The sequence below is a fragment of the Carettochelys insculpta genome, chromosome 23 (genome assembly GCF_033958435.1).
Source record: "Carettochelys insculpta isolate YL-2023 chromosome 23, ASM3395843v1, whole genome shotgun sequence".
NCBI classification, from domain to species: Eukaryota; Metazoa; Chordata; order Testudines; family Carettochelyidae; genus Carettochelys; species Carettochelys insculpta.
The window spans coordinates 1,402,720-1,422,778 of NC_134159.1; the positions used below are offsets into that span (position 1 = coordinate 1,402,720).

The 20,059-nt window shown below is 61.8% G+C and overlaps 1 protein-coding gene across 8 annotated transcripts in view; it reads right to left on the reverse strand.

Moving 5' to 3' along the window:
- HSPG2 (heparan sulfate proteoglycan 2) overlaps window positions 1–20,059 on the reverse strand; it is a 186,844-nt gene that overhangs the window by 45,879 nt on the left and 120,906 nt on the right. For 6 of the 8 annotated variants that reach the window (XM_074975578.1, XM_074975576.1, XM_074975580.1 and 3 more), the window contains 3 exons: window positions 19,335–19,487; window positions 12,822–12,964; window positions 9,259–9,333 (listed from right to left, as the gene is read on the reverse strand). In XM_074975578.1, the coding sequence (XP_074831679.1) occupies window positions 9,259–9,333; window positions 12,822–12,964; window positions 19,335–19,487 (371 nt within the window). The remainder of the gene's footprint in view (window positions 1–9,258; window positions 9,334–12,821; window positions 12,965–19,334; window positions 19,488–20,059) is intronic. The other 2 variants (XM_074975582.1, XM_074975577.1) reach the window with 1 other exon arrangement.

Sequence of the window (20,059 nt, forward strand, 5' to 3'; positions counted from 1 at the left end):
ATCAGGATGGCGGGCGCTGCACTGTGGGGTAGCTGCTCCTAGCAGGGAGGGAGCGCTGCCGACGTGAACGCTCTGACTCCCCTGGAAGGAAGGGGAGCCCACAACCCAGGGCCTATCTTTCATCGTTCACTACCAGCGTGAAAGGACAGCACAAAGCTCAGCAAGTGCAGCCAAGCCTGCGAGGGCTCTGCAAGCATGACAGGGTGAGTGTCTGTGACCCCTGGGCTAGCGTTTGCCAGGCGGGCAGGGGCAGGGTGGCAAGGAGGGGCAGGGTGGCATGGTTCAGCCTTTCCCCTCCCGCTGCGCTGGAAGCAACATGAACGCTGGGAGACAATGACTTCACCTGGTGGGACGGGCCAAGCCCAAGGGAGGCGCCTGGACACCCCGGGGGGAGGAAGCTGCTTGCCTAGTGTGTCACAGTTTAGGATTTACCCTCCGGGGCCCCCTGCTCGTTCTCTGAGCTCTGGCGTCTACCACTCTCCATCCCGCCCCTCTGCTGCTAACGCCACTGCGTGCTCGTCTGCTAGAACGGGGCATTTCGCCCCAAGTGCTGGGGGCGTCTCGGCTCCGTTCACAGGGGCCAGTGGCTGTCCTCTGCACTCAGAGGGAGGGGTGCACTGGGCAATATGCAGCCTGCAAGGGGCAACTCTGGGGAGCAAGGGGGGTGCTGGAGGGAAGTGGCTGGCACCTCCGGGTGGGTCAGGAGCAGCTTGGGGAGCACCCTGTGCTCTGCCTGGGCACAGGGCTCTGTGGGCCACAGTGCTGAGTGATAACGGAGCCCAGAGGGATTTGCTGCTTCTCACTAGCTAAGCACTCAGCAAGACAGCCCAGGCTGCAGAGTCTGGGGGCACAGCAGGTCCCCACTTCCAGGCTGTACCCTGGGGAACCTGCAGGGTTGCCAGACACCTGGTTTAGGGGACCCTGGAGATTGGTCGGCACAACTTATGTGGCAGCTACCAGTCCAGCTGGGGATGAGGCAGTGTCATGAAGGAGTGCAGGGAAGGGGTTAATCTCTGGAGGTAACCTGGATCCCAGGTGAGCCACTGGGAGTGAAGCAATTCTGTTAAAACTGAGAACAATTGCAGTTCCCAGGGCTTTTGTCTCTGCATGCAGCAGGGAGGAAGAGCCAGAGGGGAGATGGCTCCCAGGCAACTGGAATAAAATGTGAATAGCCTGACCCTGGCGAAATCAACCAGCGCGGTGCAAGTACCAGGGAAACGCAGAGTTAGACGCGTTCAGGTTTCTGGTTATTTCACATTTGGATGGGCTGTTGGCTTTTTACTGTCTTTGGTTGGAGGCTGCTGTTTTTTCTCTTTTGTGTTGCTGTTTGACTTGAGATTTTCCCCCTGTAAATTTTAAGCTGAATCCCAGGGAAATATTTTCCTCTAAGTGCAACCCATGATTTACCTTCCTCTTGTTTTGTGCCTAAACCACTGGTGTAAGCAACTGCTCTGATTTCTGCGTCCTAAGGAGAGTCTGTGCCTCAGGCCAAACGGTCAGCTCCGAATTACAGGGGTTTGTGTCCAAGCTCTCTCCTGAAGGGGGATTAAGCGCTTGGGGGTAGCCCCACAGGAAGACGTCCGAGTGTGTCTTCTTGGGGTAAGGGGGTCTTTTCTCACTCGGTGGTGGCAGCCAACTACCCCCAGGGCCAGGGAACCTGTGACTCTGGGAAGTTTTAATGTGAAGCCTGTTTACAGGCCAGGTGGTTTTAAGTCTCTGTGGGGCCCCACTTTCTGCACTCGGCGTGTAGCATGGGGAGGAGCCCTTGACGTGGTGGCAGAGAGGTGGGATCATTTCTGAACCAGGAACACAGACCTCAAGATTTTAAAAGGCACACAGAGGTTGCAGCTGCAAGCCAGAGAGTCCATACCAAATAGTTTGGTTTTTTTCTAGCTTTCGGGGCAGCTGGATAGCTCAGGTAGAAGAGGGCAGGAAGCAGCCCAGTGCGTGCATTTGCATTTGGGCAAAACAGTCCCAGAGCAACCAATCTTCTCATAAGACAAGGACAATGCCAGACAGGATCCAAATGTCTCAATCTGGGGAGGAAAGACTGGGCCTTGGCTCGAAGGGGCAGTGGGAAGCAGCCCACTGGAGGCAGAGAACAGGGTGAACTACCCTATCCCACCACACAAGAGGCCCCAGGATGGGAGGCTGTCCTGCAGGAGGAAATGGAGTTCCTCCTTGAGAGGAGGCGAGCAGAAGCCGAGATGAAGCAGAGGAGAAGCGTGTGAAACGCACAGAGCTGGAACTCAAAGGAAAGCAGGCAGAAACTGAACGGGAAAAACTTTAGGTGCAGAACGCTCCAGGTACACCACCTGCCTCAACTCCAATTACAGCTCAACACCCTAGAAAACTCTCCAGGTACCAGGTGGGAGGCAATGGAGATGAATTCTTTATAAATTTTGAGAGAGCCTGTCAAGGGTACAGAATTCTCCCTGAGCAGCACATGTTCGAGATAAGAGCCCAAATCACTGAGCCCTTAAAGGGAGTAGCTGCTAAAATGCCTATAGAAAGCATGAACTATCACAAGCTCTTTAAACGGGAGGCCAAAATTCGAATGGGATTCAATCCCACAGAGGCTTGTCGGTAGTTCAGAGCCCTAAGGTGGAGAGCAGACCTGCTCTTTGCCCAACATACCTAAGACATCAACCCAACCGCCAAGGCCTGGGTGAAAGGAGCAAAGGCCACCACTTGGGAGGAGGTATTTTTCCTGATGAAAATGGAACAGTTCTTAGATGGTGAGATCCAAACATACATCCTAGACAAAGATCCTAAATCCATAGATGAAGCGGGGATGATTGGTGCCACCTGGGTGGAAAAACCATCCATACAAAGCTTCTAACAGTTTAGGGGGACAATGCAGGAACCTACCTCGCAAGGAAGGGCCCTATCCACCCCAAGGGAGGCCATAGCCACTCTCTCGTTCTGCCCCTCCATCCTCCAACCACCCACCTCGCTCCAATCATTTGCCAGTTGGGCGTTGCTTTAAATGCAGTGAGATGGGGCATGTGAAGGCCGGCTGTCCCAAGAACACCAACAGAGTGCAGTTCATTGCACCGGGGTAACACCCAGAGTCCTCAGGCCCAGATGCCTCACAGATATGCCCAGAGCAAAGGGAAACTGAGTGCGGACAGGAAGAAGATTATTGCGTGGAGAGACACGGGACCACAGGTGTTTGTGGCCCACCAGTCCCTAGCGGACCCCGAAGTCATTAACCCTCAGCCTCAAGTAACTGTCTGACCCTTCAGGGCGGACTCTTTTCACCTTCCGACAGCCAAGTTGTTGATTAAATACAAGGGCTGGTCCGGGACTTGGACTTTTGCAGTCTATGGTGACTATCCAATTCCTATGTTGCTGGGAGAAGACCTAGCGAACCAAGTGAAACAAGGTGGGAGGGTGGGAGTGGTCACCCGTAGCAGGGCTAAGCAGGCGTCACACTTCACTCAGTTCCTGAGCCTCCTACTAGGGACCAGTCTGTGTGCCCAGACACCCCAAGATTGGAGACCCAGCTAGAGGTGATGGAGCTGGAGCCCAGGCCAGAGTCTCCAACTACAGCTGTGAATCCAGTTCCTGAAATCCAGAAGGAACCAAGCCCAGATCTGGGGCCAGTGCACCAGCCAGTGCCAGCACTGGAGTCAGCAGCAGCAGCCGCCAGAAAGCCTCCAGCAGCGACTGAACCTGCGGAGAAGGCCCCACTGGAGCTTGCAAGGCACTCCAGAGCGCCAGTGGGAAGAGGTTCCCAACCAGGCGAGGCACCCATAGCACCTGCATCACTTCCAGAGGGGCTCAACTCAAGCCCACAACCCAGTGGGGAGCTGACATCTCCAGCAGTGAGAGAGCAGTTCCAGGCAGAACAGGAAGCTGATGAGAGCCTCAAGGGTGCTTGGGTGGCAGCCTGGAGTGACCCACCACCGCTCGGCTCTCCTAACAGATCCAGGTTGGTGACAGAAAGAGGGCTTCCATACAAGGAGACTCTTTCTGGTGGGCACCAGGAGGACTGGCACCCTCAGAGACAGTATTTCCAACTAAGCACAGGGAAAAGCTCTTAAGCTTAGCCCACGATCACCCTGCTGGTCATGCTGGGGTGAACTGAACCAAGGACTGCTCTTGGACTGTGTCCGGTCTTGTGAGGTGTGCCAGAGGGTGGGGAAGCCCCAAGACCAGGCCAAGGCACCTCTCCAGCCACTCCCCACAATAGAAGTCCCATTTCTGCGTACAGATGTGCATATTATGGGTCCTTTCCCCAAAACGACCTCAAGAGGAAACAGTTCATACTGACCCTGCGGGTTTTGCAACACAATGGCCCGAAGCAGTCGCCCCAGGGAGCATGGCGGCCAAGAACATGTGCCAGGCACTAACCAAGATTTTGCCAGGGTAGGTTGGCCCTCTGAGATCCTCACGGTTCTGTGACTAATTTCCTAGTCGAGACTATGCAACGTCTCTAGGAAGCTCATGAGGTGGAACAATTAGTTGCTGCTCCCTACCACCATCAAGCCAATGTCCTGGTGGAGAGATTTAATGGAACGTTGTGGGCCATGATATGTAAATTTGTGACTGAGCGCTCCAATGACAGGAGAGTGGCGTTACAACAGCTACTGTTTGCCTACAGAGACATCCCACGTCCCAGCCTGGGATTCTCACAATTTGAACTTGTGTGTGGCCGTGAGGTTAAGGGCTCTTTGCAGCTGAAAAGTCAGCAATGGGAGGGGCTATTCCTCCTCCAGGGACTAACACTATGGATTTTGTAACCAACCCACAGAATACCCTCAGAGACTCTCTGAACCCAGCTCACGGAAATTTGGAGAAGGCTCAGCAAGAGCCGAAGGCCTGGTATGATGAGCATGCCAGGGAGTGTCCTTCGAGGTAGGGGAACAGGTCATGGTCTTGAAGGCACTCCAGACCAACCAGATGGAAGCATCCTGGGATGGGCCGCTCACAGTCCAAGAGCATCCAGGTGCAGTTAACTCCTTATTGCTTTCCCCAGCCCTGATCATACGCCTCAGGTACATCATGTTAACTTTCTAAAGCCCTTTTATTCCCAAGAAGTCAAGGTCCTTCAGTTTACCACCCAGGCAAGGGAAGTTACTGAATGGCCAGAAGGAGCCTACTATGACGGGAAGAACAAGGGTGAAGGATAGGAGGTAGCGATGAGCAGAGAGAGCAGATCGTGGAGCTGTGCACCAGGTACTCCCCGATGTTCTCAGCCACCCTGGGATGAACAGAAAGGGTGGTTCACTCCATTAACACAGGAGACACTCACCCAGTCAGAGCCCAACCCTGCCAAGTGGTGGTAGGTAGGGTCCCATGGGAAGCAAGACTGAAAGGAAAAACGACGGCGGAGAGTTGGCAGTTTTTCAAAGGGACGTTATTGAGGGCCCAAAAGCAAGCTACTCCGCTGCGTAGGAAAGATAGAAAATATGGCAAAAGACCGCCTTGGCTTAACCAGGAGATCTTGCGTGATCTCAAAATAAAAAAGGAATCAAACAAAAAATGGAAACTAAGACAAATTACAAAGGATGAATACAGGCAAACAACACAGAAATGCAGGGGCAAGATTAGAAAGGCAAAGACACCAAATGAGCTCAAACGAGCTACGGGCATAAAGGGAAACAAGAAGACTTTTTATAAATGCTTTAGAAATAAGAGGAAGACCAAGGACAGGGTAGGGCCATTGCTCAGTGAGGAGGGAGAAACAGTACCAGGGAACTTGGAAATGGCAGAGATACTTAATGAATTCTGTGTGTCGGTCTTCACTGAGAAGTCTGAGGAAGGAGTGCCTAACAGTGAATGCTAGTGGGAAAGGGGTAGGGTTAAAAGATAAAATAAAAAAAAAGAAGAACAAGTTAAAAATCACTTAGGAAAGTTAGATGTCTGCAAGTCACCAGGGCCAGATGAAATGCATCCTAGAATATTCAAGGAGCTGATAGAGGAGGTATCTGAACCTTTAACTATCATCTTTGGAAAATCATGGGAGACAGGAGAGATTCCAGAAGACTGGAGAAAGGTAAATATAGTGCCCATCTATAAAAAGGGGAATAAGAACAACACAGGAAACTATAGACCAGTCAGTTTAACTTCTGTGCCAGGAAAGATAATAGAACAAGTAATTAAAGAAATCATCTGCAAACACTTGGAAGGTGGTAAGCTGATAGGGAACAGCCAGCATGGATTTGCAATGAACAAATCACGTCAAACCAATCTGATAGCTTTCTATGATAGGATAATGAGCTTTCTGGATAAGGGAGAAGTGGTGGATGTGGTATACCTAGGCTTTAGTAAGGCATTTGATACAGTCTTGCATGATATTCTTGTAGTAAGTACAGGCCCAGTATGAGGCCTTAGGCCTGAACCAAAGTAATGGTCAAGACTTTGCTAACAGAAAGCAAAGTTCAGCTGTGAGCTAAAGGAATGCATTGCTCACAGAAGTTGGCAAGAAGAGGGTTGATGCTACATAAACATATCTACCTAGCATATTGAAGTAGGAACATGGTACCAGAACACCCTACCCTGGAACATTCCGCGGATAAGAAAGAACAGGCCAACCCATCCCAATGACAGGGGCAAAAGGGTAATATGATGGATAGAGTTGTTTTGTTGGAACCAACATGTACAAGGTGAGAGGCGGCACCTGACTACGTAGAAGGGTTGTACCTTAATACGTCAGGAGTGATGTGTAAATTGTTTGTACCTGTGTATAATAATGTACTCCTGGGGTGTGGTCTGGGTCCGGCCGAGGGGGCAGTGGAAAGTCCTGCCACTGACTGAGCCGAGTCCATTGACCGTGGGTGCATATTTGTAGTATGCCCTGACTTAGACTAAGAAGTCTACAGGGAACTACTATTGTGTCCAATACGGCAATAAACCTGGCCGACGTGCCTTCGCACCTTACTAAACTCTGTGGTCATTGGGGGTTCTCTTTGGGTCTGCTGTGTCGGCTATCTGCAGAGCTGGGGCAGCACACAGATGGAACACACGCACGCAGCCGAGTGATACCAACAGTGGAGAGAGCAGAGTACCACGCTGGTAGCATCTGACAACAATTCTTATCAATAAACTAGGCAAATACAACTTAGATGGGACTACTATAAGGTGGGTGCAAAACTGGCTGGATAACCGTACTCAGAGAGCTGTTATTAATGGTTCTCAATCCTGCTGGAAAGGTGTAACAAGTGGGGCTCTGCAGGGGTCTGTGTTGGGACTGGTCCTCTTCAATATCTTCATTAATTATTTAGACATTGGCATAGACAGTACGCTTATTAAGTTTGCAGATGATACCAGGCTAGGAGGGGCTGCAACTGCTTTGGAGAATAGGGTCAAATTCAAAATGATCTGGACAAATTGGAGAAATGGTCTAAAGTAAACAGGATGAAGTTTAATAAAGACAAATGCAAAGTGCTCCACTTAGGAAGGAACAATCAGTTTCACACATACACAATGAGAAGCGACTGTCTAGGAAGGATTATGGCAGAATGGGATCTAGGGGTTATAGTGGACCAGAAGTTAAATATGAGCCAATGTGATGCTGTCGCAAAAAAAGCAACCATGATTCTGTGACGCATTAACAGGTGTGCTGTGAGCAAGACATGAGAAGTCATTCTTCCGCTCTACTCTGCACTAGTTAAGCCTCAGTTGGAGTCTTGTGTTCAGGTCTGGGTGCCGCATTTCAAGAAAGATGTGGAGAAATTGGAGAGGGTCCAGAAAAGAGCAACAAGAATGATCAAAGGTCTAGAGAACATGACCTATGAAGAAAGGCTGAAAGAATTGGGCTTGTTTAGTTTGGAAAAGAGAAGATTGAGGGGAGACATGATAGTGGTTTTCAGGTATCTAAAAGGGTGTCATAAGGAGGAGGGAGAAAACTTGTTCTTCTTGGCCTCAGGATGGAACAAGAAGCAATGGGCTTAGGGAGACTTGGGATGGACATTAGGAAAAAGGTTGTAACTGTCAGGGTGGTCAAACTCTGGAATAAATTGCCTAGGGAGGTTGTGGAATCTCGATCGCTGGAGATATTTAAGAACAGGTTAGATAGATGTCTGTCAGGGATGGTCTAGCCAGTAGTTGGTCCTGCCATGAGGGCAGGGGGCTGGACTCGATGACCCCGCAAGGCCCCTTCCAGCCCTAGCATTCTATGATTCTATGATTCAGGTTTCTGGTTATTTTAAATGTGGATGGGCTGTTGGCTTGTTACCTTCTTTGGCTGGTAACTGCTCTGTTTTTTCTCTTTTGTGTTGCTGTTCGACCTGAGATTTTCCCCCTGTAAATTTTAAGCTGAATCCCAGGGAAATATTTTCCTCTAAGTGCAACCCATGATTTACCTTTCTCTTGTTTTGTGCCTAAATCACTGGTGTAAGCAACTGCTCTGATTTCTGTGTCCTAAGGAGAGTCTGGCCTCAGACCAAACAGTCAGCTCCCTGAATTACAGGGATTTATGTCCAAGCTCTCTCCTGAAGGGGGATTAAGCGCTTGGGAGTAGCCCCACAGGAAGACGTCCGAGTGTGTCTTCTTGGGGCAAGGGGGTCTTTTCTCACTCGGTGGTGGCAGCGAACTACCCCCAGAGCCAGGGAACCTTTGACTCTGGGAAGTTTTAAGGTAAAGCCTGTTTACAGGCCAGGTGCTTTTAAGTCTCTGCATGGCCCCACTTTCTGCATGTGCAATGCAGTGTGGGGAGGAGCCCTTGACAGGCAGGCACGTTTAGCTCCTAAGTGCAGGGATGGCCGGGAGCTTTGCGTGCAGCACCTGTTGGCTGGGAACCATGGTCAAGGGCAGCTGCAGGGCACAGGATGCACAAGGAACTCCTGCCACTCTTCCATGGAGGAGCTGGACGGGCCGTTTGCCTCTGGGAGACCCTGAGGAAAGCATGGCCAGGCTGGAGGCAGCACACTGAGCCCCCCGCCCTGCAGGGCAGGGCAGGGCAGGGCAGGGCTCTTCAGGTGTGTGCGCAGAGAGACGGCAGTCTTACGATCCCATCACGCGCACCCAGCACGGCTCCTTGGCAGGGGAGCTGCATCCTCCTTGGGCCTGGGCCTCCGATGCGCTCACCCCCTGCCTGCCTGGGCTGTGTGGTCCCAGAACGGGGCCCAACAACCCCTCCTTGGCCAGCCACGTGGCTGAGCTCTCTGTGCTGGAGCTAGCAGAGGCTCCAGGGCCAGGGCTGCCCACCTGCTGGGAGCCCCAGAGCCCCAGGCCAGCGAGGGAGACGGAGCCAGCAGGGGAAGCAGGAGCCCAGCCCAGCCATGCCACACAGACGTGCAAGCGAGCTACCTGCTGCTGGACCCGCTGCTGGATGTCCTCCAGGCTGGAGCCTTGGAAGTGGAGGAAGCCGTAGGCAGAGAGTGCCTGGCAGAGAGAGGGCAGCAGAGTGACGGGGTGGGGCAGCGGCAGCAGCCGGGGGGGAGGGGGCATGCGTGGGTGCAGGTGGGAGCTCACAAGGCCCCCCGTGACCAGTCCGGCCTGTGGGGAGCGGCTCCCTCGTGGGAACAGGGCGGGAAGCCGGGGCCAGCAGCGAAGCCCTGCGAGTCCTTGGGCCAGGCCCAGGAGCCAGACCGGCATGGTTCCGCCCAGAGGAGCTGGGACGAGGCCCCAGCCCCACCCGCAGGGCCAGGCCCGGCTGCCTGCGCTCCTTCCCCTGGGCCATGGGGCACCCGGCCCTGGCCGAATCGGGGGGCCCAGCCCTGCAGCTGGTGACCTGCTTCTGGCCTTCCTGGGCATGGGCCGCTGCCCCACCGGCTCCTACCAGCCTCCCACCCACTTCACACTCCACATCCCAGCCTGCCCCCCAGGGCTGCCGACCCCCCCGTCACACTCCACGGCAACCCCCCAGCCTGCTGGGCCCCACGCCACACCCCACGGCAACCCCCCAGCCTGCTGCGCCCCACGCCACACCCCATGGCAACCCCCCCAGCCTGCTGGCTCCCATGCCACACCCCATGGCAACCCCCCAGCCTGCTGGGCCCCACGCCACACCCCACAGCAACCCCCCACAGCCTGCTGACCCCCACGCCACACCCCACAGCAACCCCCCACAGCCTGCTGGGCCCCACGCCACACCCCATGGCAACCCCCCAGCCTGCTGGGCCCCCCATCACACCCCAGGGCACCCCCCCAGCCTGCTGGCCCCCACGCCACACTCCATGGCAACCCCCCCAGCCTGCTGGCCCCCACGCCACACCCCATGGCAACCCCCCCACAGCCTGCTGGGCCCCACGCCACACCCCATGGCAACCCCCCCACAGCCTGCCGACCCCCACGCCACACCCCACAGCAACCCCCCCAGCCTGCTGGCCCCCATGCCACACCCCACAGCAACCCCCCACAGCCTGCTGACCCCCACGCCACACCCCACAGCAACCCCCCAAAGCCTGCTGGGCCCCACGCCACACCCCATGGCAACCCCCCCAGCCTGCTGGCCCCCCCGTCACACCCCACGGCACCCCCCCAGCCTGCTGGGCCCCACGCCACACTCCATGGCAACCCCCCACAGCCTGCCGACCCCCATGCCACACCCCACAGCAACCCCCCACAGCCTGCTGACCCCCACGCCACACCCCACAGCAACCCCCCAAAGCCTGCTGGGCCCCACGCCACACCCCACGGCAACCCCCCAAAGCCTGCTGGGTCCCACGCCACACCCCATGGCAACCCCCCACAGCTTGCTGGGCCCCACGCCACACCCCACGGCAACCCCCCAAAGCCTGCTGGGTCCCACGCCACACCCCATGGCAACCCCCCACAGCTTGCTGGGCCCCACGCCACACCCCACGGCAGCCCCCCAGCCTGCTGGGCCCCACGCCACACTCCATGGCAACCCCCCACAGCCTGCTGACCCCCACGCCACACCCCACGGCAACCCCCCACAGCCTGCTGGGCCCCACGCCACACCCCATGGCAACCCCCCACAGCTTGCTGGGCCCCACGCCACACCCCATGGCAACCCCCCACAGCCTGCTGGGCCCCACGCCACACCCCACAGTGACCCCCACACCACTCCCCACACCACACCCCACAGTGACCCCCACACCACACCCCACACCACACCCCACAGTGACCCCCACACCACACCCCACGGCAACCCCCCCAGCCTGCTGGGCCCCACACCACACCCCACGGTGACCCCCACACCACTCCCCACAGCAACCCCCCACAGCCTGCTGACCCCCACGCCACACCCCACAGCTTGCTGGGCCCCACGCCACACCCCATGGCAACCCCCCCAGCCTGCTGGCCCCCATGCCACACCCCACAGCAACCCCCCACAGCCTGCTGACCCCCACGCCACACCCCACAGCAACCCCCCAAAGCCTGCTGGGCCCCACGCCACACCCCATGGCAACCCCCCCAGCCTGCTGGCCCCCCCGTCACACCCCACGGCACCCCCCCAGCCTGCTGGGCCCCACGCCACACTCCATGGCAACCCCCCACAGCCTGCCGACCCCCATGCCACACCCCACAGCAACCCCCCACAGCCTGCTGACCCCCACGCCACACCCCACAGCAACCCCCCAAAGCCTGCTGGGCCCCACGCCACACCCCATGGCAACCCCCCACAGCTTGCTGGGCCCCACGCCACACCCCACGGCAACCCCCCACAGCTTGCTGGGCCCCACGCCACACCCCACGGCAGCCCCCCAGCCTGCTGGGCCCCACGCCACACTCCATGGCAACCCCCCACAGCCTGCTGACCCCCACGCCACACCCCACGGCAACCCCCCACAGCCTGCTGGGCCCCACGCCACACCCCATGGCAACCCCCCACAGCTTGCTGGGCCCCACGCCACACCCCATGGCAACCCCCCACAGCCTGCTGGGCCCCACGCCACACCCCACAGTGACCCCCACAGCCTGCTGGGCCCCACGCCACACCCCACGGTGACCCCCACACCACTCCCCACACCACACCCCACAGTGACCCCCACACCACTCCCCACACCACACCCCACAGTGACCCCCACACCACACCCCACGGCAACCCCCCCAGCCTGCTGGGCCCCACACCACACCCCACGGTGACCCCCACACCACTCCCCACAGCAACCCCCCACAGCCTGCTGACCCCCACGCCACACCCCACAGCTTGCTGGGCCCCACGCCACACCCCATGGCAACCCCCCACAGCCTGCTGGGCCTCATGCCACACACCACGGCAACCTCCCACAGCCTGCCGACCCCCACGCCACACCCCATGGCAACCCCCCACAGCCTGCTGGGCCCCACGCCACACCCCACAGTGACCCCCACACCACACCCCACGGCAACCCCCCCAGCCTGCTGGGCCCCACGCCACACCCCATGGTGACCCCCACACCACTCCCCACAGCAACCCCCCACAGCCTGCTGACCCCCACGCCACACCCCACAGCCTGCTGCCTCATGCCACACACCACGGCAACCTCCCACAGCCTGCCGACCCCCATGCCACACCCCATGGCAACCCCCAACAGCCTACTGACCCCCACAGACCACCCCACAGAACTCCCCACAGCCTGCCGACCCCCATGCCACACCCCACGGCAACCCCCCACAGCCTGCTGGGACCCATGGCCACCCCTCACATCCCAACCCACAGTGCTCCTGCCCCAGTGCATGCTCCACCCTAGGGCACCTCCCCACCTTCCAGGCCCCATGCCGTACCCCACGGTGCTCCTGCCCCAGCCTGCTGAGCCTCCCGCCCACCCCATGTCACACCCCTCCAACCTGCCAGTCCCCACGGCCCAACTCCAAACCCCGATGGTCCCAAATGGCAGGTCCCTGATGCTGTGACCCATCCCCACCAACCAAGCCCCCCATACGCCCAGAGGCCCCGCCCTGCTCTGCCCTCGGGGGCTCACCTGGGGCGGGAGGCTGCCCCCTTGCTTCTCCCAGGTGATGGTGGCAGTGGGGGAGCCAGCAGCCCTGCAGTACAGCCTCACTGTGCTGCCCTCCTGCACTTCCGTCCGCTCCGGGCTCACCTGCACCTGCGGCACGCTGGCACCTGCAAACACCAGCGGGTTAGAGCTCTGCCAGCCCCCGGGAGCCCCTCTCTGCCCCCAGCCGCACCCTCCTCCCAGTCAGCTGAGGTGCTGCCTCAGCGGCCAGCCCGGCACGCGGGAATGCTGTCCCTCTCCCTGTCCTTGTTCCTCCCGGAGCTGCCCAGGGCCCATCCTGTAACCCTTTCACCACGCCGCCTGCCCCCTCCCCCGCCGGGCACCATCCAGGGCACACACTGACCCCCTCCCCCGCCGGGCGCCATCCAGGGCACACACTGACCCCCTCCCCCGCCGGGCACCATCCAGGGCGCACACTGACCCCCTCCCCCGCCGGGCGCCATCCAGGGCACACACTGACCCCCTCCCCCGCCGGGCGCCATCCAGGGCACACACTGACCCCCTCCCCCGCTGGGCGCCATCCAGGGCGCACACTGACCCCCTCCCCCGCCGGGCGCCATCCAGGGCACACACTGACCCCCTCCCCCGCTGGGCGCCATCCAGGGCACACACTGACCCCCTCCCCCGCTGGGCACCATCCAGGGCACACAGTGACCCCCTCCCCCGCTGGGCACCATCCAGGGCGCACACTGACCCCCTCCCCCGCCGGGCGCCATCCAGGGCGCACACTGACCCCCTCCCCCGCCGGGCACCATCCAGGGCGCACACTGACCCCCTCCCCCGCCGGGCGCCATCCAGGGCACACACTGACCCCCTCCCCCGCCGGGCGCCATCCAGGGCACACACTGACCCCCTCCCCCGCCGGGCGCCATCCAGGGCACACACTGACCCCCTCCCCCGCTGGGCGCCATCCAGGGCACACACTGACCCCCTCCCCCGCCGGGCGCCATCCAGGGCACACACTGACCCCCTCCCCCGCTGGGCACCATCCAGGGCACACAGTGACCCCCTCCCCCGCCGGGCACCATCCAGGGCACACACTGACCCCCTCCCCCGCCGGGCGCCATCCAGGGCACACACTGACCCCCTCCCCCGCCGGGCGCCATCCAGGGCACACACTGACCCCCTCCCCCGCTGGGCGCCATCCAGGGCGCACACTGACCCCCTCCCCCGCCGGGCGCCATCCAGGGCACACACTGACCCCCTCCCCCGCTGGGCGCCATCCAGGGCACACACTGACCCCCTCCCCCGCTGGGCACCATCCAGGGCACACAGTGACCCCCTCCCCCGCTGGGCACCATCCAGGGCGCACACTGACCCCCTCCCCCGCCGGGCGCCATCCAGGGCGCACACTGACCCCCTCCCCCGCCGGGCACCATCCAGGGCGCACACTGACCCCCTCCCCCGCCGGGCGCCATCCAGGGCGCACACTGACCCCCTCCCCCGCCGGGCGCCATCCAGGGCGCACACTGACCCCCTCCCCCGCTGGGCGCCATCCAGGGCACACACTGACCCCCTCCCCCGCCGGGCGCCATCCAGGGCACACACTGACCCCCTCCCCCGCTGGGCACCATCCAGGGCACACAGTGACCCCCTCCCCCGCCGGGCACCATCCAGGGCACACACTGACCCCCTCCCCCGCCGGGCGCCATCCAGGGCACACACTGACCCCCTCCCCCGCCAGGCGCCATCCAGGGCACACACTGACCCCCTCCCCCGCCGGGCGCCATCCAGGGCACACACTGACCCCCTCCCCCGCTGGGCACCATCCAGGGCACACAGTGACCCCCTCCCCCGCTGGGCACCATCCAGGGCACACACTGACCCCCTCCCCCGCCGGGCGCTATCCAGGGCGCACACTGACCCCCTCCCCCGCCGGGCGCCATCCAGGGCACCCTGACCCCCTCCCCGACTGGGCACCATGCACGGCACAGGCTGACCCCCTCCCCCGCCAGGCACCATCCAGGGCGCACACTGACCCCCTCCCCCGCCGGGCGCCATCCAGGGCACATACTGACCCCCTCCCCCGCTGGGCACCATCCAGGACACACACTGACCCCCTCCCCCGCTGGGCGCCATCCAGGACACCCTGACCCCCTCCCCCACTGGGCACCATGCACGGCACAGGCTGACCCCCTCCCCCGCCAGGCACCATCCAGGGCACACACTGACCCCCTCCCCCGCCAGGCACCATCCAGGGCACACACTGACCCCCTCCCCTGCTGGGCGCCATCCAGGGCACACAGTGACCCCCTCCCCCGCTGGGCGCCATCCAGGACACCCTGACCCCCTCCCCCACTGGGCACCATGCACGGCACAGGCTGACCCCCTCCCCCGCTGGGCGCCATCCAGGACACCCTGACCCCCTCCCCCACTGGGCACCATGCACGGCACAGGCTGACCCCCTCCCCCGCCAGGCACCATCCAGGGCACACACTGACCCCCTCCCCCGCCAGGCACCATCCAGGGCACACACTGACCCCCTCCCCCGCTGGGCACCATGCACGGCACAGGCTGACCCCCTCCCCCGCCAGGCGCCATCCAGGGCACACACTGACCCCCTCCCCCGCTGGGTGCCATCCAGGACACCCTGACCCCCTCCCCCGCTAGACACCATGCACGGCACAGGCTGACCCCCTCCCCCGCCAGGCACCATCCAGGGCACACACTGACCCCCTCCCCCGCTGGGCGCCATCCAGGACACCCTGACCCCCTCCCCCGCTGGGCACCATGCACGGCACAGGCTGACCCCCTCCCCCGCCAGGCACCATCCAGGGCACACACTGACCCCCTCCCCCCCGGGCGCCATCCAGGACACCCTGACCCCCTCCCCCCTGGCGCCATCCAGGACACGCACTGACCCCCTCCCCCCTGGCGCCATCCAGGACATGCACTGACCCCCTCCCCCCGGGCGCCATCCAGGACACCCTGACCCCCTCCCCCCGGGCGCCATCCAGAACACGCACTGACCCCCTCCCCCCCCACTGGGCACCATGCACGGCACAGGCTGACCCTCCCCTGCTGGGCACCACCCATGGCACACACTGTCCCCCTCCCCCACCAGGCACCGTCCAAGCCACGTACTGACCCCCCCGCCCCTCAGAAGGGTCAAACGTGCTTTAGAGTCGCTCCTGCAGTAGGGCTGGGTTGGGCTCATCCTCCCCGTATTTCCCACTTGGAGAGACGGAGGCACAGACCCCGGTGACTGGCCCAAGCCCACGGCCGGCGGGAGAAGACCGCTCCCTTTCTGGAGCCAGTCCTTGGAGGCAGCTGCTCACGTGGGCTGTGTGAGGAGCGTGGGCGCCCTGTGCGCTGGGGCCAGGAGCTCCCTCCTCGCCGCAGCTCCAGGGCGTGGGAGGAACGCCAGCCTTGGGAGCAGCTCACCAGCTGGTCTGCAGGGAGGAGGAGGCAGGGAGGAGCCCCTGGCAGCGCACGTCGCAGCTCCCCGGGGCCGGGGGGGGTGGGTGCCAGGGCGGTGGCCGAGCCTGCAGGCTGCTGGAAGGGGGCTTTCACCGGGGCGGGGCGAGAGCCGAGCTGACACGTGACCGGCCCCCCACGGTGAATGGCAACCAGAGCTCTGCGGCTGAGGGCCGAAGCCCAGCAGGACGACGGCCGGGCGAATGTGGAAAGATGAGCCTGCCTGCGGAAGAGCTGCACCTCGTCGTCCCATCTGACGGCGGCGCCGAGGGCAGAGCTCTGAGTCACTGTGACGTCTACGTGTGTGTGTGTGTCTCACACAGGCTGGGGGGCTCCTGCTGGGGGTAACCTGGTGCCCAGGTGACACCTCTGGGCTGCAGACAAAGGGGGAGCTGGAGCCTGAGGGGCTTGAATTGGAACTGGGAGTTGGAAGCAGTGAGTCTGGGAGAGAGAGAGACAAAGGAGGGGCAAAGCCCCGGCTCTGGGGGCCCCTCGGGGCCTCCTCTGCCCAGCATGGATGGGACTGGCTGTTTCTGTCGGCTGCATTGACTCCTCTGTATAACGCTGTGTCCTGTCGGCTCATAAACCCGCTGTTCTCCTGCCCAGTGAGAGTCACTCCTGCCTGCAGACAAGGTGCAGAGCTTGGGGACCCCTGAGCCCCATCATAGTCGCACACCTGCCTGAGGTGAGTGCACCAAGAAGGCCACCTTTGGTGGCAGGCAGGCTCGGGAACACACAGCAGCGGCTCTACCAGGGAGCCCAGAAGCTGAGCCAAGACCAAATGCGGGTTCCATCGAGGGACAGGATCCTTTGCAGCCTGCAGCTTCCCTTCGAGGCCTCTGAGGAATGGAGCCGACCCCACGGCAAAAACGCCGAGGACTCTTGGCTAGGTGGAGGAAATGCCACCACCCTGCTGGCCCCTGCTGGAAGAGAGGGCTCGGCCCAGCATGTTTGGCGAGAGAAGCCAACCCAGGGCATCCCGCACAGATGAAGCTGCCAGGGCCGTTGCCCTCGAAGTCCAGCGAGAGAACTGGGTCTGTTTGGCCAAGCTTGGGGAGGGATTCCCAGGTGTCGCAAGGAACCCAGGAACCTCCCAGGAGCAGGCCTGCTCCTCAGGCCCGTGCTGAGGCTGTGGTGCGGGAGACGACCACGGTCCTGGCTGTCAGGCAGCCGCACGGGGATGACGCTGAGGTCCAGCAGCACGCCAGGCTAGCTGGGGCTGTCAGACTGACTCAAGCCCCATTGATCCAGCCTTTGACAGTGTGATGGAGTGGGGGGAGTGCATGTGAGAGACAAGCAGAGCAGCTCCCAGTGGGTAAGGATGACCCTGGGGCTATAACCTAGGCTGGCAGGTAACACCTCAGCCCTGAACAAAGAGGAGGGAGGAGCCGAGGTGGTTTTGAATCGGAGGAGGGAGTTAGAGGCTGGGGAAAGCTGGGGGGTTGGAAGGCAGCCAGCCTGGCGAGGGGGGAAGCTACACCCCAGAGGGGCACCCCTCAGGCTCCTCTCCCCAGGACGGGTTGGAATGACCGTCTCTGACTGCTGCACTGTCACTTCTGTGAGAAACTGGGCTTCTGTTGCCTAATAAACCTCCTGTTGTACCTGCTGAGTGAGAGTCTCTCCTGCCAGCGGACGGGGTGCAGTGCAGGGGGACCCCTGAACCCCATCACAGGCAGGACCCTGCTGATCAGCAGAGTCAGTGGAGATGCCCACGGCCACTCAGGACCAGGTTAGAGACTGACCCCCTGCGTAGGCCCAGCAGAAGCCAGGGTCTCAGCCTGCTGCAAGGGGTCCACGTGGGGATTTCTCCCCTGGGAAGACAAATCTGGTCACTTGGGGTGAAGCAGCCGCTGGCGGGGAGAGAAGCAGCACCTGCTCGGTCCACTGGCCACCGTCTTCCTGATGTCCCAGGGGGCTCTCGGCCTCCGGGTGGATGGCACAAGGATGCCCTGGGTGCTGCTGACGCCGGCGCAGGCGCTCTGGGAGAGACAGGACATCCTGTGCTATGCCCAGGCCTTCTGGGGTCGGTGGTGTTTGCAGGTGCCAGCCCTGCACTGCCGCACGGTGAGGCTGGTGTGTTCCCGCGAGGGCTGGCCTGACACCAGACGCCGGGCCCCAGCTTCCCCGGAGGGGGCGACATCTGTCGCAGGTCCAGGCGGGTCTCTGCCCTGGTCTCGCCCCTGCGAGACGGGGACAAGCCCCTCCCCTCTGGAGCCGGAACCGGGAACAAAGAGCTCCGCAGCTCCGACCGCAGGCCTGGCTAGGCACTCCGCACCGACTGGTGGTGCTGGGCACCGAGCCTCATCCAGCGCCGACTGCAGGGCAGGGCTAACGCCCTGCTCCGCACCGACTGCTGGTGCTGGGCACAGATGTGGATCCAGTGCTGACCCCAGGGTAGGGCTAACGCCCTGCTCCGCACCGACTGGTGGTGCTGGGCACAGATGTGGATGCAGTGCTGACCCCAGGGTGCTAACGCCCAGCTCTTTCCTGGTGCACAGCTTCCGGCTTTCACAATCCCAACACCGGCCCCCTCTGGGCCTTGCCCAGGCAGCAGCGGCAGCTGGTGTGAGCAGCGCCGACTGGCGCGGGCTTCTTGTGCCAGCTGCAGTTCTTGGACCCCAGGGAGCACGGCCCCAGCCCCAGCGAAAGTCCCCTTGGGGATGCCCAGCTCCAAAGCAAGAAGAGACCTAGCCCTGGGTACAGCCGAGCCCGGCTGAGCAGAGAGGAGGGGCAGCCTGGCTGTCGCAAAGGCAGTTCCGGGCAGGCCCTGTGGTGGAGGGAGCCAGCAGCGCCCTGAGACCGTGCCCGAGATGGTGCCGGCAGACACAGGGCGCGGGCCTGCAGCGAGCTCGCCCCTCACGGGAACGGACGCAGCTACCGCTCCGGGAGGAAGAGACCCTCGCTGGCGCCAGCACCCCTGCTCTAACCACCAGCCCTGTGCAGTACTCGGTGGGTGGGCCCCGGCCAACGAGAGCCGACGTGGCTCCTGGGGTCCTCTGGCAGCGGCGTAGGCCTGGGGGGCAGAGCGCCACGGTAGGGCTGGGCAGCCTGGCTACATACCATGCACTTGCAGGAAGGCCCGGGCCACGTGGTGCCCAGCGCTGTTGCGCACACGGCACAGGTACTCCGCCTCGTCTGAGGGCTCCACGGCGGCGAAGCGCAGGGTCCCGCCCTGGACAATGGCCCTGCGGGACATGACGCCCGCCCGTCCTCCTGCAGACAGCCAGGGCAGGAATCACATGGCGGTTAATGCCCCATTGTCTCCCAGCACCCCTGTGCGGCGCGGCCCGGCCACAGAAGAGTCCGGGCAGCTGCTCCAGGCCCTGCCCTGCTGGGGGCCCATGGCAGTCCTAGGACAAGCCCCCCAAGATTACCTGGGCTGGGGGCCTGATGCAGCAGCAGGGGCGTCCTCTGCTCCCCGACCCCGCGACGGAGCAGCCCAGCAGCCTGCTGCTCTCTGCCCGCCGCCCCTCCCAACCCACAGCGTGGGGCTTCTCCCAGCAGCCGGAAGCAGAGCACCCCGCCACGGAGAAGCGGGGCAGCAGGCCCGGAGCACAGGGGAGCAGGACAGAACAGGCTGTGGGCCACCTGGTGTGTGTGCGCGTCAGGGGGACCCTGCAATCCCCTGGGCTGCCTTGCTCGGGGCGGGGCAAGAGGAAGTTGGGGAAGGGCCTACGGTGGGTTGGGGGTTTGCCTGGGGCTAGAGAACAGTCCCTTGCAGCTGGTGCTGGGTGGCTGGACCGGGCGACTGCACACAGCGGGGGCCACGTGAGCACACCACCATC